The following is a 26,259-nucleotide window of genomic DNA, read 5'->3' as shown; positions in this document are numbered from 1 at the left end:
ACATTCTTGTCAAAAAGTAAATTTTCATACTCACCCTCCCATAAGAAGTATAACTTCAAAAAATCGATTCTTTTTTAATCTACATAATTATGTGAAATAAGATGTGAAATTTTTGAAGAGCCTAGTCGGCTTTCTTTAATCAGAATGGTATTGTTTTCTATTGCAATATCATTAGTCCTGAACTTATTAGGTAGGGTAGAGTTGCCTATTTTCGGCCGTCTCCAGTTTCCGGCCACCTTTTGGAAAATCGTTATAGCTAGGGATTTCATAGGGTTTATTCCAAAATTTTGTTCTTATGCTGTTTTCTTATTTGTTAGAACAGCATACGAGGGAAAATTTGGAATAAACGCCTTCGAAATCACTAGTTATAACGATTTTTCGAAAGGTGGCCGGAAACTGGAGACGGCAGAAAATAGGCAACTCTACCCTATGTTATTAGAAATTAATGAATGTTATTAGAAATAAAATTTGTAGTTTTGCAAAAAAAAAAGTGAGAAGTAAAACTTCAGTCGCGTGTACATGTGTACACACACGTTTTTTTTTTTTTTTATATACGAAAATGTATTTTATTATGTTAGCAAAAGAAATGTTTATATTTGGGATCTTAAAGATTTTTCGAATCTAATCTTCAGAGTTAAAACATGGTAAATTGAAAATAAGAAAGCTTATATAATAAAAAACACCCTTAAAAATATCTATTATATATATTAAAGTTTGGTTTTGTGTACGTTCGCTAACCGGCCACAATCGACTGATTTATTTTCTTAATTTTTTTTTTAATCAAAGAGGCATAAGAGGAGAAGGTTTAAGGCAAACAAAAAATTTAAGATTTTATAGGGTAAATAGGGGTAACACGACATTGAAAAAAGAGGCTACTTTCTAAACGGACTTTTTTTTTTTAAATCATAGAAAAAATTATTCAATAGCTAAAAAAGGTATTGAAAAAATTCAAAAAAAATTCAAAACCAAGTTGTGAAGGTTTTTTTTAGCAGTCATAGACCTTCGACAAAAGACTAATTACAGGTACGCAAAATTTTGCACAGAAATTTGAGTTACACCATTAGAAATATATTTAAAAAAAAAAATAGGGGTCTAAAACGGATTTTTTTCATAAGCCCTGTATTTTAAAATACAAATTTTTGAAAAATAACTAATTTTTAGGGACATTTTTGAGTAGTTTTTTTTATTTTTTTGGAATTTTTAAAAGTTTGCAAAAAATTTCAAACTTATAGGAAATATAGGTTTTAATCATGCGAATGCATGAGTATTTTGCATAGGCCACTTTTGATAAAAGTTTAAAAGTGAATATTTTTAAACTCATTTTATGAACTTTTCAAGTTTTGATCCTCTTTTTCATTTGAAAATTAACCAATTACATAGTCGAAAATTAGAAAGAAATACAAGAAATGGCGGAACGAAGTCCGCCGGGTCAGCTAGTAGCAATATAAAATAAAGCTCGATTTTGTAGACCGGTTTTTTTTATTTAAATCGCTGTTATTTTTTATGGACGAAATTGCATTGCATTACAATTTTTTTTTCAAAATTAATTCCTAATCACATTCGACTTCATCTAATGGCTCAAAAGGTTCACGCCAAGGATTTGGATTAACATAAATATCCGAAATTGTTCCCTTCAAAGAAAAAAACCCTTTATTCAAAGGAACCGGCTTTGGTTTAAGAGGAGCTTCGGCCAGCCAACTTTGCCAAGCTCTATCAGCTTTTTGTTTCCGTTGTTCTTCCAATATTTTCTGTTGTTCTCTGAGTTTTAATTCTTTCTCTCTTTTTCGACGTTGTTCATCTAATTTTTTTTGTTCCCAAGCTTTTCGATTACTCTCACTGTCATCATGACTTTGGCAAACTTTTTGATATTCTTGCATTTCTGTTTGAAGCAATGGTTTTTCTTTTGGCTGCGTCTTCTTAGCTAACCACTGTTGGTATTTTTCTTCAGCAAGTTGCTTTCTTTCTTCAAGCTGTCGTTGACGTTCTTGTTCAATTTCCTTTTGTTTTGCTTCCTTGTTTGCCTTCAATCTTCTGAAAAATATTTAAAAAAAAAATAATAATAGTGGTATTAAATAGCTTACACCCTTATTTTTTTAAGTTCTACTTACTTTTTACCCGAAAGCCAATTATGATATGCATTTAACTGCGATATCTTGGTATCTTCGCAAATTTTTTGAATAGTATAGCTCACACCAGGAGCACTATCAGTTGATGGCATCGTTTCTCCCGATGAGTTCAAATCCAATGGTGGAACTATTGATGGAAGTTCATCGCTAAGACTTTCCATGCTTGTGTCTGGTTTTGCAACACATACAGCTGGATTAATGTATCTAAAAAATCAATTTATCGTTATGTAATTATTCATCCAATAAATCATAGATACCTTGAATAAATTCCGCCTACACTGGATGATTGACGAGAAGCAGTTGATGCTCTATCACTTAAAGTGTTAATTTTTTGGTAGAATCGCGATTCGTATTCTTTACATGATTTTGGTCGATCAATTTCAATACCGACATCGTTAACACTTCTTGAATAGAAAGCCATAATTTTAAAGTGAGGACCTAGGAATAGGTTTTTGTAGTTGTGTATGATTCGGATACAAAAAAATATAAAGTAAAAAATATATTTTAATTGAAATTATAAAAAAAGTAATCTTTGTTAGAACTTAGAAGCTAGTACAAACTCAGTGTAGTGCTAAAATTTAAATACCTTATATACCACACCGATATCGCATATCCTCACTCACTTGACACAAAAGTCAGAGGCCTTTAAAAAGTCCTAAAGCAAGTTGATTGAAAACGCATATATTTTAATTTTTCCCCACCCTTGGACAAGAAGAATAGTTCAGGAATGATGGGAGCTAAGGTTAGAAAAATGAATTCATGAACAAAAATCCAATCTTTTGCATTTTTAAAATTGCGTTGGCAATGTAGGGTTGGAGGTGATATTTTGTCAGACTGAAAAACCAATGTTGATGCATTTCATATTTCAGTGTATTTTTATTGTCTTGTGAAAACTATAGCCAATCTTTGCATATAACTTATTCTTGTTTTCAAAATTTACCTTAAATATAAACAAATTTTGGAATTATTGGTTTCAGAAATATTGAAAAAGGAAAAAAAGACAGGTCCCTTTTTTTGGAAAGAAGTGATCAAATATAGCTTCAAATACATACACTCCGCTTCAACTGAATAAGCACACAAATTTTCAAATGTATTTTGTCCATTTATTCCTAAGATTGAGCTTTCATGTAACATTTGATGATGTTTACCGTTAGCTTGTGATGTTGAGAAACCAAATCAGAAAGAATAATTCTCAAAGTACCGCTATTTTTTTTCGTGTTCTCTTACAAAGCGTCCCATATGAAAAAATGCAGTATTTTTTGCGTCAACTGAATAGACACACGGTCTTTAAAGGTCAATATCTTCGTTGTTTGTGAGAGTTTTGAGGTGATTGGCATACCAAATGAAAGGTTGAAATGTTCTTAGTGAGATTTTGTCATTTCATTAAAATTTAAAAAAAAGTAGTAGGTTAAAAGCTTTGAATACTGTCGACAGAGCTAAAATTAATTTCTTAACGGAACAAGTACTGACCGGGTCTGCTATAGCTACCAAAATTGATCGGAGTTTTAGTGTGTTGCCTATTCGTACCTCAGAAATAAAAGTTCGTGCAGGAAAAATATGAATTGCGGTAAAAAACGGCAAAAATAGCAGTTAATCGACGAGAAATTTTGAGATCTGGCTCCAATTCATTTGATTCTGGGGCAAAAATCAAACAAAAAGCTGGTGTTTCTGCAAGTGTTTCAACACTCAGCAGAGTAATTAACAGCACGGATCATTTTAACTCATTGAAAGTCCAAAAACAACCACCTTTAAACAAGCAACAAAAAGGTATTCGTTTAGAATTTTCTAGACTCCATATGAGCTGGAAAAATGAGTGACGCAAAGTGGTTTTTTTCATTCAAAAAAGGTCAATTTTGATGGCCCCGATGACTTCAATTATGAATCCATCAAAATTGACCTTTTTCGAATGAAAAAAACCACTTTGCGTCACTCATTTTTCCAGCTCATATGGAGTCTAGAAAATTCTAAACGAATACCTTTTTGTTGCTTGTTTAAAGGTGGTTTTTTTTGGACTTTCAATGAGTTAAAATGATCCGTGCTGTTAATTACTCTGCTGAGTGTTGAAACACTTGCAGAAACACCAGCTTTTTGTTTGATTTTTGCCCCAGAATCAAATGAATTGGAGCCAGATCTCAAAATTTCTCGTCGATTAACTGCTATTTTTGCCGTTTTTTACCGCAATTCATATTTTTCCTGCACGAACTTTTATTTCTGAGGTACGAATAGGCAACACACTAAAACTCCGATCAATTTTGGTAGCTATAGCAGACCCGGTCAGTACTTGTTCCGTTAAGAAATTAATTTTAGCTCTGTCGACAGTATTCAAAGTTTTTAACCTACTACTTTTTTTTAAATTTTAATGAAATGACAAAATCTCACTAAGAACATTTCAACCTTTCATTTGGTATGCCAATCACCTCAAAACTCTCACAAACAACGAAGATATTGACCTTTAAAGACCGTGTGTCTATTCAGTTGACGCAAAAAATACTGCATTTTTTCATATGGGACGCTTTGTAAGAGAACACGAAAAAAAATAGCGGTACTTTGAGAATTATTCTTTCTGATTTGGTTTCTCAACATCACAAGCTAACGGTAAACATCATCAAATGTTACATGAAAGCTCAATCTTAGAAAAAATTGGACAAAATACCTTTGAAAATTTGTGTGCTTATTCAGTTGAAGCGGAGTGTATGTACGTATAAAAAATTTAAAATGAATAAAACAAGTTATGTAACCGGTAAAACATTTATGAAAAAGACCATAGTATTATTGAATATTTTCAATTTTTTTTATGAACAAAATTCAAACAAACATAAAATTACCCATACAAAATTGTTAAAAAAATGCAAAAAAAAGGTGAACTTTTTTTATTGTTGTGCCTACGCCTCACTGTTGTCCAAAATGACTTATCTCGTTGCAAAAATCATAACTTTTGAACGGATTGAGGTAGCGGTACAGTTTTTTTTTTAATTTGAAGGAAATTTCCAGGGCTGTTACACCAATGAATTTCAAGAAAATTGTTTTACAGGGTGTTTAGGAATCATCGGCCAAAAACCGATTTTCTTAAAAAAAAATTTATAAATTAAAATTGGTATGCCATTTTGTAGAAATCACTAATTCACATCTAAAAAAAGTTCAGATTACACTTTTCCATGATATTACGATTATAGAGAATGCCAAAAAAGTTGGTCCCGGAAATCCGTCTGTCTGTCTGCCTGTATAAGGATCTACAGCCTAAACGGATGGACCGATTGACTTCAAATTTGGTATGTAGCATTTTTTGGAGACCCTCCAGAGGGGTTTTTGGAATTAATTTTTTTGGGCCAAAAATAACGGTACTTGTCATACACCAATTTCAGTAAAGCTGTAATTGCTCAAAAACGGCTCCAACGATTTTGTTTAAAAAATTCAAATGTAAGTTTGAAAACAAGGTCTATCTTCTAATGAAAAAAATTTTTTTGGAAAATCATTATTAACGGTACCTGCCATAGAACGGTTTTTTTTAAATCCGATATTCTCCGAAACGGCTTATTCGATTTCAACGAAACTTTTTGTGAAGAAGCACTTATATAACTCAAATATAGGCCAAAAATAAAATTTCAAAAAAAAATAATTTTTGGATTTTTAAAAAAATTTTGAAATTTTTTTTTGAAAAATAAAATTTTCGAAAACGGGACATTGTATTTTTTTGAAATTTTGTTTTTAGATGTGGATTAGTGATTTCTACAAAATGGCATACCAATTTTAATTTAAACATTTTTTTTAAAGAAAATCTGTTCCTTCTGCCTTCATTTTTTTTCAAAGTACAAAATCTCGGCAGTGCGCAAGCATGCGCAGCTAAATATTTTTATTTTGGATCAACAATTGATTGGTACACATACCCTATTCGGCTTAATGCATGGAACCGAATGGATTTTTTACGGTACCTGCCATAAAACCGTTTTTTTTCAAATCCGATATTCTCCGAAACGGCTTATTCGATTTCAACGAAACTTTTTGTGAAGAAGCACTTATATAACTCAAATATAAGCCAAAAATAAAATTTAAAAAAAAATAAATTTTGGATTTTTAAAAAAATTTTGAAATTTTTTTTTGAAAAATAAAATTTTCGAAAACGGGACATTGTATTTTTTTGAAATTTTGTTTTTATATGTGGATTAGTGATTTCTACAAAATGGCATACCAATTTTAATTTAAACTTTTTTTTTAAAGAAAATCTGTTTTTGGCCGATGATTCCGAAACACCCTGTGAAATAATTTTATTGAAATTCATTGGTATAACACCCCTAGAAATGTCCTTCAAATAAAAAAAAAAATTGTACCGCTAACTCAATCCGTTCAAAAGTTATGATTTTTGCAACGAGATAAGTCATTTTGGACAACCGTGCGCCTATCCGAATATAATAGTTTCAAAACACAAGTGGATGCACTTGTGTTTTGAAACTATTATAAGGGATCGAATTTTCTGCTTAAAAAAATAAAATGTTTGACTGGGTAGCACAAACTGTCCCGGACATGTCCATGACGTGTCCCGGACATGTCCTTGACGTGTCCCGGACATGTCCCGAACGTGTCCCGGACATGTCCCGGACATGTCCCGGACATATCCCGGATATGTCCCGGACATGTCCCGGATATGTCCCGGACATGTCCCGGACGTGTCCCGGACATGTCCCGAACGTGTCCCGGACATGTCTCGGACATGTCCCGAACGTGTCCCGGACATGTCCCGGACGTGTCCCGGACATGTCCCGGACGTGTCCCGGACATGTCCCGGATATGTCCCGGACATGTCCCGGATATGTCCCGGACATGTCCCGGACGTGTCCCGGACATGTCCCGGACGTGTCCCGGACATGTCCCGGACGTGTCCCGGACATGTCCCGAACGTGTCCCGGACATGTCTCGGACATGTCCCGAATGTGTCCCGGACATGTCCCGGACGTGTCCCGGACATGTCCCGGACGTGTCCCGGACATGTCCCGGACGTGTCCCGGACATGTCCCGAACGTGTCCCGGACGTGTCCCGGACATGTCCCGGATATGTCCCGGACATGTCCCGGACGTGTCCGGGACACGTTCGGGACATGTCCCGGACGTGTCCCGGACATGTCCTTGACGTGTCCCGGACATGTCCCGAACGTGTTCCGGACATGTCCCGAACGTGTCCCGGACATGTCCTTGACGTGTCCCGGACGTGTCCCGGACACTTCCCGGACATGTCCCGGACATGTGCTTGACGTGTCCCGGACATGTCCTGGACGTGTCCCGGACACTTCCCGGACATGTCCCGGACGTGTACCGGACATGTCCCGGACGTGTCCCGGACATGTCCTTGACGTGTCCCGGACATGTCCCGAACGTGTCCCGGACATGTCCTTGACGTGTCCCGGACATGTCCCGAACGTGTCTAGGACATGTCCCGAACGTGTCCCGGACATGTCCTTGACGTGTCCCGAACGTGTCCCGGACATGTCCCGAACGTGTCCCGGACATGTCCTTGACGTGTCCCGGACGTGACCCGGATATGTCCCGGACGTGTCCCGGACATGTCTCGGGCATGTCCCGGGATTGTAAGCTAGTTGCCGATCTTAACTAGTCAAGGATCACAGAAGTACTGATTAATATGAATGTGGTGTTGCCCTTTATAACCGAGATAAAATTTATTTTCTTAAGAAATCCGACTTTTTTAATAGGTATTCTTTCCATATTACAAACTGTCCCGGACATGTCCCGGACATGTCCCGGACATTTCCCGGACATGTCCCGAACGTGTCCCGGACATGTCCCGAACGTGTCACGGACATGTCCCGGACGTGTCCCGGACATGTCCCGGACATGTCCCGAACGTGTCCCGGACATGTCCCGGACGTGTCCCGAACATGTCCCGGATATGTCCCGGACATGTCCCGGATATGTCCCGGACATGTCCCGGATATGTCCCGGACATGTCCCGGATATGTCCCGGACATGTCCCGGATATGTCCCTTACATGTCCCGGACATGTCCCGAACGTGTCCCGGACATGTCCCGAACGTGTCCCGGACATGTCCTTGACGTGTCCCGGACGAGTCCCGGATATGTCCCGGACGTGTCCCGGACATGTCCTTGACGTGTCCCGGACATGTCCCGAACGTGTCCCGGACATGTCCCGAACGTGTCCCGGACATGTCCTTGACGTGTCCCGGACATGTCCCGAACGTGTCCCGGACATGTCCTTGACGTGTCCCGGACGTGTCCCGGACACTTCCCGACGTGTCCCGGACACTTCCCGGACGTGTCCCGGACACTTCCCGGACGTGTCCCGGACACTTCCCGGACATGTCCCGGACGTGTCCCGGACGTGTCCCGGACGTGTCCCGGACATGTCCCGGACGTGTCCCGGACATGTCCCGGACATGTCCCGGACATGTCCCGGACATGTCCTTGACGTGTCCCGGACGTGACCCGGATATGTCCCGGACGTGTCCCGGACATGTCTCGGGCATGTCCCGGGATTGTTAGCTAGTTGCCGATCTTAACTAGTCAAGGATCACAGAAGCACTGATTAATATGAATGTGGTGTTGCCCTTTATAACCGAGATAAAATTTATTTTCTTAAGAAATCCGACTTTTTTAATAGGTATTCTTTCCATATTACAAACTGTCCCGGACATGTCCCGGACATGTCCATGACGTGTCCTGGACATGTATTTGACGTGTCCCGGACGTGACCCGGATATGTCCCGGACGTGTCCCGGACATGTCTCGGGCATGTCCCGGGATTGTTAGCTAGTTGCCGATCTTAACTAGTCAAGGATCACAGAAGCACTGATTAATATGAATGTGGTGTTGCCCTTTATAACCGAGATAAAATTTATTTTCTTAAGAAATCCGACTTTTTTAATAGGTATTCTTTCCATATTACAAACTGTCCCGGACATGTCCCGGACATGTCCATGACGTGTCCCGGACATGTCCTTGACGTGTCCCGGACATGTCCTTGACGTGTCCCGGACATGTCCTCGACGTGTCCCGGACGTGTCCCGGACATGTCCCGGATATGTCCCGGACATGTCCCTGACATGTCCCGAACGTGTCCCGGACATGTCCTTGACGTGTCCCGGACATGTCCCGAACGTGTCACGGACATGTCCCGGACGTGTCCCGGACATGTCCCGGACATGTCCCGAACGTTTCCCGGACATGTCCCGGACGTGTCTCGGACATGTCCCGGATATGTCCCGGACATGTCCCGGACATGTCCCGAACGTGTCCCGGACGTGTCCCCGACATGTCCCGAACGTGTCCCGGACGTGTCCCGGACATGTCCCGGATATGTCCCGGACATGTCCCGGACGTGTCCCGGACATGTCCCGGACATGTATCGAACGTGTCCCGGACATGTCCTTGACGTGTCCCGGACGTGTCCCGGATATGTCCCGGACGTGTCCCGGACATGTCCCGGACATGTCCCGGACATGTCCCGGACATGTTCCGGACGTGTCCCGGACATGTCCCGGATATGTCCCGGACGTGTCCCGGACATGTCCCGGACATGTCCTTGACGTGTCCCGGACATGTCCCGAACGTGTCCCGGACATGTCCCAAACATCCCAAACATGTCCTTGACGTGTCCCGGACGTGTCCCGGATATGTCCCAGACGTGTCCCGGACATGTCCCGGACATGTAACGGACGTGTCCCGGATATGTCCCGGACGTGTCCCGGACATGTCCCGCACATGTAACGGACATGTCCCGGACATGTCCCGGACGTGTCCCGCACATGTCCCGGACTTGTCCCGGACGTGTCCCGGACATGTCCCGGACGTGTCCCGGACGTTTCCCGGATATGTCCCGGACGTGTCCCGTGTCCGGGACATTCCGGGACATGTCCCGAACGTGTCCCGTACATGTCCCGAACGTGTCCCGGACATGTCCTTGACGTGTCCCGGACGTGTTCCGGATATGTCCCGGACGTGTCCCGGACATGTCCTTGACGTGTCCCGGAAATGTCCCGAACGTGTCCCGGACATGTCCCGAACGTGTCCCGGACATGTCCCGGACACTTCCCGGACATGTCCCGGACATGTGCTTGACGTGTCCCGGACATGTCCCGAACGTGTCCCGGACACTTCCCGGACATGTCCCGGACGTGTACTGGATATGTCCCGGACGTGTCCCGGACATGTCCTTGACGTGTCCCGGACATGTCCCGAACGTGTCCCGGACATGTCCTTGACGTGTCCCGGACGTGTCCCGGACGTGTCCCGGACACTTCCCGGACGTGTCCCGGACATGTCCCGGACGTGTCCCGGACATGTCCCGAACGTGTCCCGGACATGTCCTTGACGTGTCCCGGACATGTCCCGAACGTGTCCCGGACATGTCCTTGACGTGTCCCGGACGTGTCCCGGACATGTCCCGAACGTGTCCCGAACATGTCCTTGACGTTTCCCGGACATGTCCCGAACGTGTCCCGGACATGTCCTTGACGTGTCCCGGACGTGACCCGGACACTTCCCGGACATGTCCCGGACATGTGCTTGACGTGTCCCGGACATGTCCCGAACGTGTCCCGGACATGTCCCGAACGTGTCCCGGACATGTCCTTGACGTGTCCCGGACGAGTCCCGGATATGTCCCGGACGTGTCCCGGACATGTCCTTGACGTGTCCCGGACATGTCCCGAACGTGTCCCGGACATGTCCCGAACGTGTCCCGGACATGTCCTTGACGTGTCCCGGACATGTCCCGAACGTGTCCCGGACATGTCCTTGACGTGTCCCGGACGTGTCCCGGACACTTCCCGACGTGTCCCGGACACTTCCCGGACGTGTCCCGGACACTTCCCGGACGTGTCCCGGACACTTCCCGGACATGTCCCGGACGTGTCCCGGACGTGTCCCGGACGTGTCCCGGACATGTCCTGGACGTGTCCCGGACATGTCCCGGACATGTCCCGGACATGTCCCGGACATGTCCTTGACGTGTCCCGGACGTGACCCGGATATGTCCCGGACGTGTCCCGGACATGTCTCGGGCATGTCCCGGGATTGTTAGCTAGTTGCCGATCTTAACTAGTCAAGGATCACAGAAGCACTGATTAATATGAATGTGGTGTTGCCCTTTATAACCGAGATAAAATTTATTTTCTTAAGAAATCCGACTTTTTTAATAGGTATTCTTTCCATATTACAAACTGTCCCGGACATGTCCCGGACATGTCCATGACGTGTCCTGGACATGTATTTGACGTGTCCCGGACGTGACCCGGATATGTCCCGGACGTGTCCCGGACATGTCTCGGGCATGTCCCGGGATTGTTAGCTAGTTGCCGATCTTAACTAGTCAAGGATCACAGAAGCACTGATTAATATGAATGTGGTGTTGCCCTTTATAACCGAGATAAAATGTATTTTCTTAAGAAATCCGACTTTTTTAATAGGTATTCTTTCCATATTATTTTAGTTTTGTACCCTTTCAGAACCTTTCAGAATACAAAAACTTAAATAATATGGAAAAATAACCTAATAAAAAAGTTGGATTTCTTAAGAAAATAAATTTTATCTCTGTTATTTATGCATTATTCTCAACATTTTGAAAAGAGAATTGAACACACCAACTTTTAAGGTAACTTGCCGAAACATCATAATGCATTTTTTTTACACTACGGTTCATTGAATTAGAGTCATGTAAAATTTTTTAGTACTTAGTTGGGCAAAAATGTAATATTTTCTTTAAAACTGATGCAGCTGAGTAAAAATTTTTGAATGCATTTGGTAGCAGGGTTATTCAAGGTTCCGTAACAAAAAAAAAATGAGAAAAATTAAGATTTGTAGTCACGGCACATAAAAAACCGTCACAGGGTGACCATTTTTTCGACTTTTATTCAAATGCCCATAACTCACAAAATATATGGCTGCGATTTTTTTAAATTATTTTTCTGATAACTGTCACCACCTACCCTATCTACCGTTTTCGTTTCGACGTTAACTTTTGGGACACCCTGTATGTAAGCCAATATCTGTTGCTATCAGTCACAGTGAAACTACAGTTCATAATAATTACGTGATGAACATTACTTTGGACTTATTTTTGCTGCCTCTCGAGATATCCTGTCTGCACGAACTCCTATGACTGTCAAAATTTTAAAAAGGATTTTATATAATCAACTATTTATTCCTTCATCGCAGTATTGGTTTTGATTCTAACCAAAACCTATTCGAAAATATTTAAAAAAAAAGAAAATCAAGTGACATTTTAGTATCTAAAAAAATAGTTTGTGTTTTTAATAGAAGCTCTAAATGCTATGTATTCAATTGAAATAATGTATAAAACATACATTAAAAGAGTCAATATGTAATTTCCTTAATTTAAAAACGTCAACATTATAATAAGTTTTACCAAGTTAAAAAAATATACACCTGTTTTCAATACATCACACTCCAAAAAATTCTCAGACTCAATAATCGTTTCCATAGTCATTACATTAAATTTTCATGTTCACATTAGACATAAAAACATTTATCAATTAAATACAAAAAAAAAAAAATACATGTAAAATCCAACAGAATCATAAAACTTAATACACAAAACACATTCATATGAAAGAACACATTTTCTCTTAAATATTTCAAATTCAAGAAAACTTCTCTATAAAACCCAGAGGCAAAGAATATCTTTTCAAATGTTTATGGTCAAGAAAGTTTTCTTGGATATGCCATATTCACAAAGTACATATTTGCACACATTATCTCCAGTACGATGAATTAAATGTGAAGAAGATTTTCTTGCCCTGGACATAAGTTCAGGTCAGCATTACTATTATATAGCACTCTCCCCCTAGCAGCCACCATCATCAAGGAAAACCCACAAATGAATCCAATCCGAATAATGATAAAATCCAAGACATTCCCATTCCATGGTCCGGAATGCAGAAACAGATCCTTTTATTTTACCACATGAATACTTTTGAAGAAAATTTTGTTATATTTTTTTTTTTAATTTAATTTCTTGAAGTAAATTTTCTAATGGAATTTGCATAGCAAACTGAATGGAAATCCTATGATGTGGTTTTTCTAGTCTTTTATCTTTATGCTCATTCCTAAGATTTTCATGACATACAAAAAAATCAAAAGAAACATATTTTTGAGGATATTATGTTCAAAGATGGTATTTCAGATTATAGAAGCTCATCGAGTAATTTTATTATAATTACTCGATGAGCTTCTATAATCTGAAATACCATAAATATTATATTAATAAAATCATCTCGAAGATTGAATGCAAAGAGCAGAAACAATAGCTGATTTCAAATTTTTGTCAAAAAAAAATATCAGCCAGTTGTCATCAGAATGCGCATAACTTTATAAATTGAAAATATCTCTACAATACTATACAATAATTATGTTTCCTGGAAAAATATCGATTCCATTAGCCATTAGGTTGGATATGGGCAAAACATTAAAACCATAATTAAGGCACAAAAACTAAAATTATACCTACTTTTCCACGTAGAAGTGTTTGTAAATAGATGAGAACCGGCACCCTTTTCTGATCCTTATTATTTATGCACGAGGTCAAAGATCCCTTCCATCATATTCCTATATCCCTTTAAAAGTGGCGGTAGCAATGCCCGCACTTAATGTGTTATTTATGTATGATGCCTTAAAAAACAATACCAACATGAAATTTATCTGAAAATTTAATGCATTGTCGTTGCTCTCTAAAGCTAATCTATATAATACCGTCCCCATTCATGATGGGGAAGTCGGTTGATAAACCCATTTACTCATGTTATAATGTCTTCCCAGAATATGGAGCTATAGTATGGTTTTGGTTCTTGACAATTTTCCAATGTCCAGTTCTTTCGTATACAACACACACAAATACAATACAAAATGTACGAAATTCATTTCAATTATTATCACGTGACATTAAAGGAGCATTAATGAAGGCAAATGTAAATAAATTCCACTCTTGGGTCATATTTACTTGGGCCAAGTTTGTAAATATTTACGAATCCCAAACCATAGAACGGAACTGGGTTTTTCTTGGTTCTTTGGATGAGAGTGTATCACTTTTTTTGTTGGAGCTAAATTTTAGGGGTTGTAGGTAATGTTATATACCATCATTAAGCACCATGTGTATACACCTTCATTGGTTTTTTTTTTTTTTTACTGATTTAACGATTTTAACAAAGGGATGAACTGAAAAATGGTCATTCTTATCTTAAAGCTTTTAAAAATTGGTAAACTGTTGATTTAGGTCTTTGATTGTAGGTAAATTGCTTACAATTTAATTAACTTCTTATTTTTTTATTGGAAGTAAATTGTTTTAAATTCAAAAAGAAGAATTTAAACGAAAAGATTGATAAGATTATCATAAAAACCAATGAATTCCTTTGTTTTTCCTAGAAGGATGTTTTTAAAGGTATATAAGATATGGGTAGGAAATAATTTCCCTCTGCCTGTACGTAAAACAGGTTTTGTTGGTTAGTTCGAACATTTTGACAACATTTTTCAAAAATATGGATTTAATTGATACATATTTAACTTGGATTGACCTGTTCTCTTCAAAAAAGACTGAAAAACGTTGAGGAACTAACTCACATACCTGTATTACGCTAGATTTTCGAACCAAATGTTACCGTGCGATATTGCTCTCGTGTGATCGTAGATATAACTTTTCGGTGACGAGAAACAACGCCAAATAAAATAAAGCCGAATTCCAAAATTTTGACATTATTTCGTTTTTGAGAATGAAATAAGGCCAAATTCTAAATTTGGGTTTATTTCGAGCGAATTTTTCGATTCCCCTTCGTAATGCCTTAAAAATTTTTTTCAGTCTCCATATCTGATCGTCAACTTGGATTTCGTTTAAGTTTAAATATATATCCTTTTGTCGTAGTACCTCCCACGTCGTGCGCAATAGATAGTGCGTGGGACTATGACGCCAGAGGTCTGAGTTAAATTCCCAGCTACCACCATCTAAAAAAAAATTTGTTTTTCAGGGTAATCCCTCTGTCCCTCCCATCCATGGGGGTAAGCCTTGTCGTGGCGGATGGGCTTACGGTGACTACTACTATGAAGCTAAGAGCTATGCGATCGCGAAACTTGTTTTCGCAGAAGGGCCTCCCATGGTCGACAGGTCGAAGCGGAGTAGGCTGTTGCTACTAATTACCCCCCCCCAACGAAGGAGTGTTCCCACCAAGGCACTCCCAACAATTGACGGTAGCGGAAGAATTCATTTATAGAATCAACGGTAGCGTCACCAGTTCCAGTTAGGCCGAACAACTTGGTGAACCCCTTATACGAGCTACTCCGACATATTCAGAGCACAGGTCTATAAGGAGCAAATCACATCTAGGCAAAATAACATCAAGGTGAGCCTAGCGACACACACCAACATCTAAGAGCTTTCCATTAAGCGTGCATGCAATTCCTTGGGTTAGGCGACTGGAGATCACCGGCGTAGTAAAAGACGATCACATTACAAAATCAGGAGCATGCCAGTGTCGACAATTTGCGAAAAACGTTTCGCGAAATTTTCCGAAAAATTTCGAGCATTATGGAAGTACTTGCTAACACGAACAGCACTACCCCGCCAGGCAGTACCGCTGCTACAACCGGTACTGATCCTGGACCGATTAGAAATAATCGGGTCAGAGCTATACGGATTCCGGGGGCTAGCAAAGTAATGCACGAGGTTAGAAGAAAATTTAGAGTCGCGAGTTTGAACGTGGGTAGCATGAACGGCCGAAGCTGTGAATTAGAAGAGATGATGAAGAGGAGGCGAGTGGACATCTTGTGCGTCCAAGAAACCAAGTGGCGAAACACTGGAAACAGAGCCCGTTTCTTAGACGTCAAGACAAAACAATACAAGATGTTCTACTACGGAACAGAGCAAGGTAGAAACGGAATCGGTGTCATCCTTGCGGAAAAGCTTCTTGGAAGCGTTTTGGCCATTTCGAAGTCCAGTGACCGATTGATGTCTCTTAAACTGGTGATGGAAGGAAAGGTGTGGAATATAGTCAGTGCATATGCTCCCCAAATTGGATGTGAGCAGGTGGAAAAAGATGCATTCTGGCTAGACTTCCACAACCTCATTAAAGACATCCCAAAGGAAGAGCTTTTGTTTGTGGGTGGAGATTTAAAAGGACATGTGGGGAACGGCAACGAAGACTATGAGGACTGCCATGGTGGCCTTGGATTCGGAACTAGAAACCCTCCTGGTGAAGAAATTCTAAGCATGTGCAGGTCACATGGTCTTATAGTGTTGAATACCATGTTCATTAAACAAAGCCGACACCTTATCACTTATAGCAGCGGTGGAAATGAAACACAGATCGACTACCATCTGGTATCTAGTTTCATGAAGCCGCTAGTGAAAGACTGCAAAGTGATATTAGGAGAAGCGATCGCCCAGCAACACCGTCTCCTACTGACAGAATTTTTTATGGAGACGAAGGCAGCAAACAAACAAAGAGAGGGTACCGGAGGAATCAAGTGGTACAACCTGGACAAAGGAAAAGGCAATGCATTCATCTCTGTTATGAGAAATTATCTGTGCGGAACCATCAGCAGACTACATAACGAAGAGTGCAGAGTACAAAATATGTGGGACTCTCTGCAACGAACTTGCTTGTCGAAGGCGAGGTCACTGCTAGGAACATCAAAAGGAAACTACCAACGGGAAAAAGAAACATGGTGGTGGAGCGATGAAGTCAAAGCAGTGATATCAATTAAAAAGACCGCTTTCCAAGCTTGGTCCAAATGCCCCTCTCATAATAGAGATGAAAAAGCACGACTCGAAGTGGACTACAAGCGCTACAAGAAGGAAGCCAAGAAGAAATGCGCCCAGCATAAAGCAGAGAGTACGGAAAGCATGTATCGCGAGCTAGGGGAAATATCTGATCCAGCTGCTGATGCAAACCAGGCTCTCCAGGAACTGCGACATGCCAAGTTGAACAAGGGTGCAGCCATCTTCAAAATTGCCGCTCAAAGGAGAAGGAATGCTCAGGAAATACGTTCACCAAAGTTCATTAACGATGCTCAAGGCCTACTACTTGTGAATGACGACAAAATTCTCCACAGGTGGCGACAGTATTGTGATGAACTCCTAAATGAGCAATTTCCCAGGATATACTTTCCAACAGCCGAACCTAATTTAGACGAAGTACCCGACCTTACAGTCGAAGAAGTTAGCGTGGCGGTGAAAAACTCCAAGAAAGGAAAGGCGATTGGTCCAGACGAAATACCCTCTGAGTTCTGGAAGAAGATGGGAGACATTGGGTGTAAATGGCTCACGATTCTCATCTCCAAACTCATTAGCGGTGACCAAATGCCAAATCAGTGGAGAGAAAGTTTCCTTCTCCCAATCTACAAAGGAAAGGGGGACACACGAAACTGTGATAACTACCGATCGATTAAGCTGATGTCACACACCATGAAGATCGTTGAGCGGATTTTGGACGGCCGACTGCGAAAAATAATACGGCTGTCTGATGACCAGTGCGGGTTTGTCTCGGGTAAATCAACCACAGATGCCATACAGAGTTTAAGAATCCGAATGGAAAAACACCGTGATTCCTCAAGGGATTTGCATATTGTGCTGGTTGATTTCGAAAAGGCATTCGATAGACAACCACGAGATCTGATATGGGTGTCCCTGAGACAGCGAGGGGTTCCGGAAGTCTACGTGCGGATGATAAAGGACATGTACGAGGAAGTAAAAACGAAGGTAAAATGCCCCGCAGGAGTCACCGAAGAGTTCAGAATCAAAGTCGGTGTGCACCAGGGAAGCGTCCTGAGTCCTTTGCTCTTTATTACAGTCCTTGACTTCCTGCTTGAAGGAAAAGTGACGGATCCGAAAGTGAATCAGTTATTCTTTGCTGATGATGGAGCCATCATAAGTGAAGATCCAACATCCTTGCAACGAGCACTTGATGTGTGGGTGGATGTTCTGGAAGGAAGTGGGTACCGGATAAGCGCGAAAAAGACAGAATACCTCTGCTGTCCATTTTCTGACCCAGACGGCCCTATTCCGGACATTTACCTGAATGGAACAACACTTCCCAAGTGCGAAAAGTTCAAATATCTTGGATCTATGATCAACAACCAAGCTTCTTGTGATGACGACATCAATCACCGAATAAGTGTAGGGTGGATGAAGTGGCGCGAAAACTCTGCCATCTTCTGTGACCGAAAAATGCCCCCTAAACTGAAAGGAAAGCTCTATACTGCAGTTGTTCGCCCAGCACTTACATACGGTTCACAATGTTGGACAATGTACAGAACGTATGAGAGTAAACTGACAGCAGCTGAGATGAAGATGCTTCGTATGACAGCAGGAGTAACAAAGCTTGATCGAATCAGAAGCAAGAAAATCCGAGGAAGCCTTCACGTCAAAAACACCATCTTGGATAAAATACAGCATGACCGTTTAAGCTGGTACTGTCATGTACAAAGACGAAACCCTGAGAACCCAGTTCAAAAGGCGATCGCTTACGACGTTCCAACGCAATCGCGAAGAAGAGGCAGGCCTAAGAACTCATGGAGAAGACAAATGCAACGACAACTGCATTCAGTTGGCCTTAGACATGGAACAATTCAAAATCGAGAAGCCTGCCGACGTTTCCTGAGGTCAACCCGGCGAACCCCACATGCGGAGCCGTAGTGTGAAGCAGTAGAGTGGGAGAGTTGTGACCCCATCCGAGATCATGACTATCGTCGATAATGGAGAAGAAGAAGAATACCTCTGTCCCTCTTGTGAGGATCAGACAAAGCATCTAAGAGTATTATTCTCATGAAAAAGTTCATCTCTGTTTAGCCGTTCGGACTCGATGGTAAATTGGAGGTCCCTTCCATTCTAGTCACTCGGCCTTGCTCTTTCATGGGGTGTCGCATGTATGACATGTCGCGCCAGAAATTTTTTTTTTTTTATATCCGTTTACTACTTTCTTCATACGAGTTTAGGATTCGGAAAAATATCGAACTCGTGATAGCAAATTTACATGACATTAGAATGATGGAGAATGGAGTGATTTTCTTCAAATTTGGTAGTTAACAGTTTTGGGTGATTTCCTAGAGGACAGGTTGAAATTTTTTTTTAGGACCAAAACTAACGGTATACCTACCTGTCATATAACGAATATAGAAGAGTTAATTTTTTTAAAAACGGCTCTAACGGTTTGATTAAAATTTTTGTGTGTATTGTACCGTTTTTAACCGGTACATGCCATATAACGGTTTTTTTTAATTTGTGAATTTCTCCTAAAGTACAAAAACGTTAAAACAATTACTATACACAAAATTTTAAATTTGTTTTTTAAAACACATTTTTGGTTTTTCAAAATTTTGTTTGAAAAATAAAAAAACCGTTTGATGAATTTTATCAAAATTTCGTTTTTATATGTTGAATATAAGTTTCTTAAAAATAGCATACCAACTTAAAAAAAAATTAAATAAAAGAAATTATTAAAAAAAAAGGATGAAACGATTTTCAAATTTTTTTTCTAAAAATTCCTTTTTATGTAAGTAATCAAATGGCATACTTGATTTTGTGAAAAAGATCATTTAAAACGGTGTTTAATTAATTATAAAAAAAAAAAACAGATTTTATTATTTTAACACTATTTATGAACTACATTAAAAATATAAATTTTTAAATTTTCCATAATTTTGTTCAGTAAAAAGCTTTAATATTAGAGTTACTTTTACTATAAGAGCAAGTACGTGCGACCCCAGTCATGCATTTTATTTCTTATGTTACCTTAATCGAAATCTTAGATTATGTTTGTCAATAAAACATATTCGGGGTTATTTCCATTATTCGTTGGCCTCATTTCTTTTTTAAATCGAAATAAAGCCAAAATAATTATTTATTTATTTTTTTCGTTTTTTTATTTATTTATTTCGTTTTAAAAAACCAAATAAGGCCAAATTTGATATTCGGTGTTGTTTCATTAGGCATTATTTCACGTCACCTAACTTTTTTTAGCTATTTTTCAAACTTCCAAAACTATCATTTCCTGTAGGTATACATAACTTTTAAAACAGTGAACTTCTCATAAAAGTCGAAGCTAGCTCTAAATTTCAAGACGAAAACATAAAATGTCTTTATTTTTTAGAGAATAGCTTTTATTCTTTTAAGAACAATGTTTCTAACTCGGTTTGGTGTTTTTCCGATTTTTTATTCAAATCATTTAAAACTGCACTGAGGGGGAACAAAAATTGAAGTTGAAACGTCTTTGATTTATGTGACTTTAAGATACGAAACCATAGAAAATTAACCCTTTTTCCACGTTGATTTTAAAATGTTCATCTTCAACACAAAATCATTCCGAATAATAATTAAATCAATGTGGTTTTCATTGATTTTACGTTGTTTTATGGTGGCTTTTCCCTCAGTGTGTGGAGAGGTGAAATAGTTCAGTTTTCAATTTTATTTTACAACAATTTAACAATTTAAAGACAAAAGTTATAATATAACCTTTTAAATTATAATTATCAACTAGCCAATTGAAAATTTATCTTAATAAATCAATAAAAGGAATACCAAAAAGTTTCTAAAATTACCTCTGTAAAGCCTTTTGAAAATGGAAACGTATCCCATTCTCTTGCCAAAGTTACCCTTAAATTAAATCTCCTTAATATGTTAATTTCTTTCAACCTTATTGGATACTGATTGAAATATAAAATTTTATCACATGACATCAAAAGCAGACGTCGACAAATGAGACCTTCAAAAGTTTTCTAAGACATTTCCGTTAATGGTCAGTGCTTCTTGTGTGACTGACCACATCATAAGGAAATAATGCATAACTTCTAAGAAAGCCAACAAACACACACATACACTTTCATTAAACAAACGCCAATACCTAATCCTTTTTTCTATGGTGAAAAGTGTAAATGTGCACCCATCTGAAAATGTTCTCAAAGTCAAGTGGTTGTATGCATAACCTACACAACAGATACCATCTCTCTCTGGACAGTAATCATCAGCATACTGATGAGATGTTGATGATGATGGTATAGGCAGTGTCAAGGATACATTGTAATCCTCCCTCAAACCATACAATAAGCTGGTGAACGTCTTAAGAAAGTTTTCTAAGAAACTTCAGATGGAGGAGTTTCAGAAGGTCAAGTGTCTCTATGCAAAAAGGGTCGATGTGTGTGCTTATCTTTAAGTGTGTGTAGTGTATAAGACTATATGTAGAGGTGGGAAATCCACTTAAACCGCTTTGCAAAGGACTCCAAAGTCGATTGGAAAATTTGCATTTTATCCTTTCAAAGTCTGTATAGACAAACCAAAGCATTAGACCGCTTACTTAGAGTAATTGGAAGAAATTACACACACAAAACTTTACAAGTTCACTGTGCAAGGAAATAATATTCAATTTGCATCCAGCACGTATCCTGGAGCTGAAAGTAGTGATGGCGGTGGGCCTTCATACTGATGTCCATATGATATGTTTTCAAATAACAAATTGTCCATCTTGACATTGAATGGAGAAGACAAAATTATTCGATCCATACACACATCCGTTGGACAAGTTGTTAAAAGTCAGATGGGAAATGGGCTGCTGGACTGCTGGCTTCTTTATCTACCCTTGAGGGTATGATTGTATTATCCTTGTTGCGATGCGACGAAGGGGAATAGTAAAATTTGTGTCATTCGCAGGAAAATTAAAACGAAAATGATGTTTTTTTCGTCTTCCTCTTACTTTTTTTAAAAATAAGAATTGCCCTTATTATTGTATTCTGAGTTTTTTTTTTTATTTTTTTTAACATGTTTGCCATCAAGGATATAAACGGAAAGGCGAACGTCATAAGTTTGATGGAGGGTGGCGCTCTGGATGGACTCATTTTCTATTATAGCCAAAGCTTTGTTACTTAGCCCTCTTTGGATTAGCACTGTATTCTAAGTTAATGACAATGGAACCTTTTTTTCTGAATTTATGCTCATTTATTTTTTTTTTTTCTGTAACATTTCATTCCTTGAATGGAGCTAGAGCTATATAGGGTGAAGTCTTTCAAAGCTTGATATTTTTTAAGGAGTCGAAAGTAAAGTGATTTTATATATTTTTTTTTCACAAGGGATTAAAGAATTAAAGGATAATTGTTTTTATGGAGAAATTCGAGAGAATTCTTTGAGTTTTTTTTTTATTTTTTTTTGTGTTTTTTTTTTTTTTTTGTTAGTTGGTTTGGAAAAAAAAAGAAAGAAAATAAGACGGTCCACAATAAGGTCCTTGGGGATCTGCAATTGTGGAGATAACAATTATTGCTGTTTGACACTTGTCATTGAAGCCCAGGGAGTGAGAAGTGCTTAATTTAAATTAGTTTCTGAATTGCAATATTGTAAAATGGGATGAATAAATCTAAAAAAGAAAACAAAAAACACCCTAGGTTAAGGTAGGTGTAAAATTCTTGGAATCAGATTTATTGACAAAAAGATTTTCGTAAGAGAGTTGACAGTTCAGGGCCAAAACACACTTATCAAAAAAAAAAAAAAAATAAATAACTTTTGAGAAACTATAAAACTTGTGTTGAATTGTGATTTGCGAGCAATTTAAAACAATGAAGAAAAGGTCCGTGATAATCGTCTCTATCGAATGGACGTGAGAAGTCAAAAAAGTGGGCGGTATAAAATACCTGTAATTGGATGACTACAACATTTATTTTGATACTTTTTACATCACCTCAAAAATATTGAGAAAAATCCTTAAAAAAAAATTTGTTTATTTTACCTAAATTTACCTACGTTTTTATGTATCAAAGAAACTAAAATATTAATTTTTGTCTTCGTTACAATTGTTTTTTTTTTTTTTTTTGAAAAATACTTTAATTAAAAAAAAAACAATTTGGTGAAAAAATTTTTGAGTTTTGAAAATTATGAAATATTTTTGATTGAAGATGGTGTAGATAAACTAAGCTATTTAAGTGAAAAAATACACTGAGGGAAAAAACGCAACGTAAAATTTAATATGTTTAATATAATATTTATAAATTGATGCTTTTTTTTCCAAAGTTGAAACACCTAACAATTTTAAAATTTATGGTGAAAAAATTTTGCAAATATCTTATTGGCCAACGGAGGTTTGGCATAAAATGAATAACTAACCTACCGTCAAACAAAAATTTTTCCTGCGAAGTTCATAAAAATTGCTCAAGGTGACAATTTTTAGACATATTTGCAATGAGCTTGTTTCATTTTTTGACAGTACTTTTCCACTCAGAAAATTTTTTCTGCACCATTTTGAAACAAATGTAGGTAGGTACATATTTAAAAAAAAAAAACTAGGTACTTTAAAATTTTAAAAAGTCAAAAATCATTACCAACATTTTTATTTGAAAATTAAAACATTTTTTCGAAAAAAAAAATTGTTTGCTTTTTCCAACCCCCACTCTTTTCAAACCAACTAATTCAATATACTTTTGCCATAATCTATTCCACAGCCTTTACAGAATACCTACTTTAATATTATCGGACTTCCTAGATGACTGTACTATCGGCTTTGGTTCTTACTATCTATTGGTTTTCTTATAATGTTATAATAGTTTAACAGCAACAATGCACTAGTACAAGTGTCCTTTTATATCCCCGGACATTCCTTGCTTGCATATTACTGTCCAAACTATATTTTGTGGGGTCCTCAGTATTCCGATCATCCATATCTAGGATATCTACATACTTCAATAGATTCAAGGATGAGACACCATTTAAACTGCTCAAACTTAAGCTTCGAGTCCTTCGCATGCTGCGCGTTGTTGTCAAAAATATATTTTGTATTTTAAAGAGATAATTTAAATGGTTTTCATTCCTTAACATATTTTTATCACAGCTTCTGAAAAAGCAGAAGAAGATATAAAACAAAACTCAAAATATGCCTAAATGATGGCTTCAAATCCAGAACAAAAGAATAAAGAAAGGAGTAATAATATTTAAATTTAAAACCTCCTCCTGCTGTTTATTTCCACATTCATATATAGAATGCACTAAATTATATTGCTATGTTATCATGATGACACATACTTAATTTTAGAAAATACATACATAAAACAAAAACAAACGTGGCAAAGCAGCAGCGTGGGGCACAGCATAGAGCTCCCATGGGGCATCTATCAAACTCGCATCATTCAAGATAAGTTCACAAGAAAACACATTATAATGTTTTTCCCGCATTTTATCTCAAATAAAAAGTCGTCCTTTACTCAGAGTAGAGAGAGAGAGGATAAAAGAAACTCCTCCTAAGGCATATTTAAAGTTTACGACACACGAAACTCATAAATTTCTGCCATTCTTATCCGTTTTATTCATGCGAATACACAAAATGTCGCTTGTATGAGTAGAAGAAGTAGATAAACATATACACATGTATACAATGGTTAGAATAATATAGTTGCCACTTTAACATTCAATTGCGTTTCTATTGTGTAAAATAATAATAATTTTCGTCAACTCATATTTCTCTCACTTTTTCCACCAGAGCAAAGGAAGTGAAGCAAATAGAGCAGTTAGTCAAAAGATAGCATAACAAAAGCAGGAAAGCGACACACACACACAAATACAAAAAAAAAAAAAAACAAAGTTTTCTAAATCCAATTCAATCACAACAAATCTTTAGAACCGAACGGAAGTGCCCCCATAAGTGTTTCGGATGATGAACAAAAAGCCGAAAAAGCATTTGGTTTTTTGTTGCCGTTTTATGTTTCGTGAATGCGAATCAAATCATTTGGAAGTCATTCGACGAATAAAGTTGAACCCCTCAACAAACACAGCAATCGGATGGGTTTCAATTTTACGGAGCTTAAGATTAGACGAACTCACTCACAGGTATTATATGAAGGTAGGTAGAGGCTAAGGTAAGAGATATTGTCGTACACGCGTTTTTTTTTTTACTTTTATTTTTATTTTTATTTCTATATCCTGTGCGCCAATGGAAAACAATTTCACGATTGGATTCAGATCAATTGACTTTTTATATGATTTTCTATAGATTTTTGATGGGATGAGATTGACACGAAATCGTCATCGTCATACGTACCTACCTACCTTAAGCTTTACAGGGCTTGACTCAAACGATTTGATTCAATCTCGAAGTTAATTTCAGGTGATTTGTATTTTGTGGATAATGCTTATGTTAAATTTATTTAAGAACTAAAGCTTGCTAACTTATTGTGATGTTTTCTTTTGATCTGATTGTATGAATGTTTGGCTTCAAGGAATTTGTTGGCTATTTAAAGTTTATGTAGTGGAATGTTACGATAGAAAAACTTTAGAATAGGTAACTTAAGTGTTTTTTGTTTTTTGAGTACATATTCAACATGATTAGCTTTGATAGTCCATTTTAGCAACTGGTATTAATTGCTCTCTGTTATGTCAAAAGACTGCTTGTAAAAGAGAAATCCTTAATTTTGCGTAACCTGAAATATGAAAATTTTTTCTTTCAATGATTTTAATTGTACCCTAATGTACAAAACTCTTTTAACCTTTACAATAAGGCTTAGTACCTATTACTTAGCACACAATATTTTTTTTTCTGCACAGAGAGAAAATACTCAGGGATAACTTTACTTTAGGTATATTTATTTTTTTTTTAAATTCCCACGCCTCTTTCCCCCCCAGATACCGCACGCGCTGGGGTCCATTTTCACCGAGTACGAAGTCATTTGCGGATGATTATCGTATCGGCACTTTTTAGTGTTTTTTGAAGGTAAAAACAATTTAAAAAGAACTAAATAAGTAAAGAGAATGGTGATACGAATATCAAAGGAAGGACAAAGATTGGGACTGCTTAGTACAAGCATTTATTATATCTGTGCAAAATAAAAAAAATTTAAAATGAACAAAAAAATAAATTTAATATTTCATGTTTAATTTTCAGAAAGTGTCAAAATTTTAAAACAAAAATGTTTTAATAGTCAAGAGTGTTGATAAAAAAATAATTCAATATACATATGTACATACAATTAGGTATAAAGACATTAAATGAGAAAAGAATCAGTAAACATTGAACATAAATACAAAAAAAAAGTTTATGAGCGTGGTACACTGGTTTTTAGTATTTTTTTCAGACTAGTTTTATTAATATTAAAATCAAACAGATTAGTATTCAAATTTACAAGCTTACACATGCGAGTTAAG

At 38.1% G+C, this 26,259-nt stretch overlaps 1 protein-coding gene across 4 annotated transcripts; it reads right to left on the bottom strand.

Annotated features, from left to right (window-relative positions):
* Nucleotides 1-1,462: 1,462 nt before the first annotated feature.
* On the bottom strand, nucleotides 1,463-25,374 carry LOC129909846 (putative uncharacterized protein DDB_G0271982). 4 transcript variants are annotated; one of them, XM_055986961.1, is made up of 5 exons: nucleotides 25,168-25,281; nucleotides 2,713-2,863; nucleotides 2,384-2,564; nucleotides 2,109-2,330; nucleotides 1,463-2,031 (listed from the first exon to the last, which is right to left on the bottom strand). In XM_055986961.1, the coding sequence occupies exons 3-5, from the start codon at nucleotides 2,545-2,547 to the stop codon at nucleotides 1,551-1,553; spliced, it is 867 nt and encodes a 288-aa protein (XP_055842936.1). In that variant the 5' UTR covers nucleotides 2,548-2,564; nucleotides 2,713-2,863; nucleotides 25,168-25,281; the 3' UTR covers nucleotides 1,463-1,550. The 4 variants fall into 4 exon arrangements, with proteins under 4 accessions (XP_055842936.1, XP_055842940.1, XP_055842939.1 ...); XM_055986965.1 differs by lacking the exons at nucleotides 2,713-2,863; nucleotides 25,168-25,281 and adding an exon at nucleotides 25,288-25,374; XM_055986964.1 differs by lacking the exon at nucleotides 2,713-2,863 and having other exon boundaries at nucleotides 25,168-25,328.
* Between the last annotated feature and the right edge of the window lie 885 nt (nucleotides 25,375-26,259).

The sequence above is a fragment of the Episyrphus balteatus genome, chromosome 2 (genome assembly GCF_945859705.1).
Source record: "Episyrphus balteatus chromosome 2, idEpiBalt1.1, whole genome shotgun sequence".
NCBI lineage: Eukaryota > Metazoa > Arthropoda > Insecta > Diptera > Syrphidae > Episyrphus > Episyrphus balteatus.
This window is presented reverse-complemented; position numbering and strand designations above follow the sequence as displayed.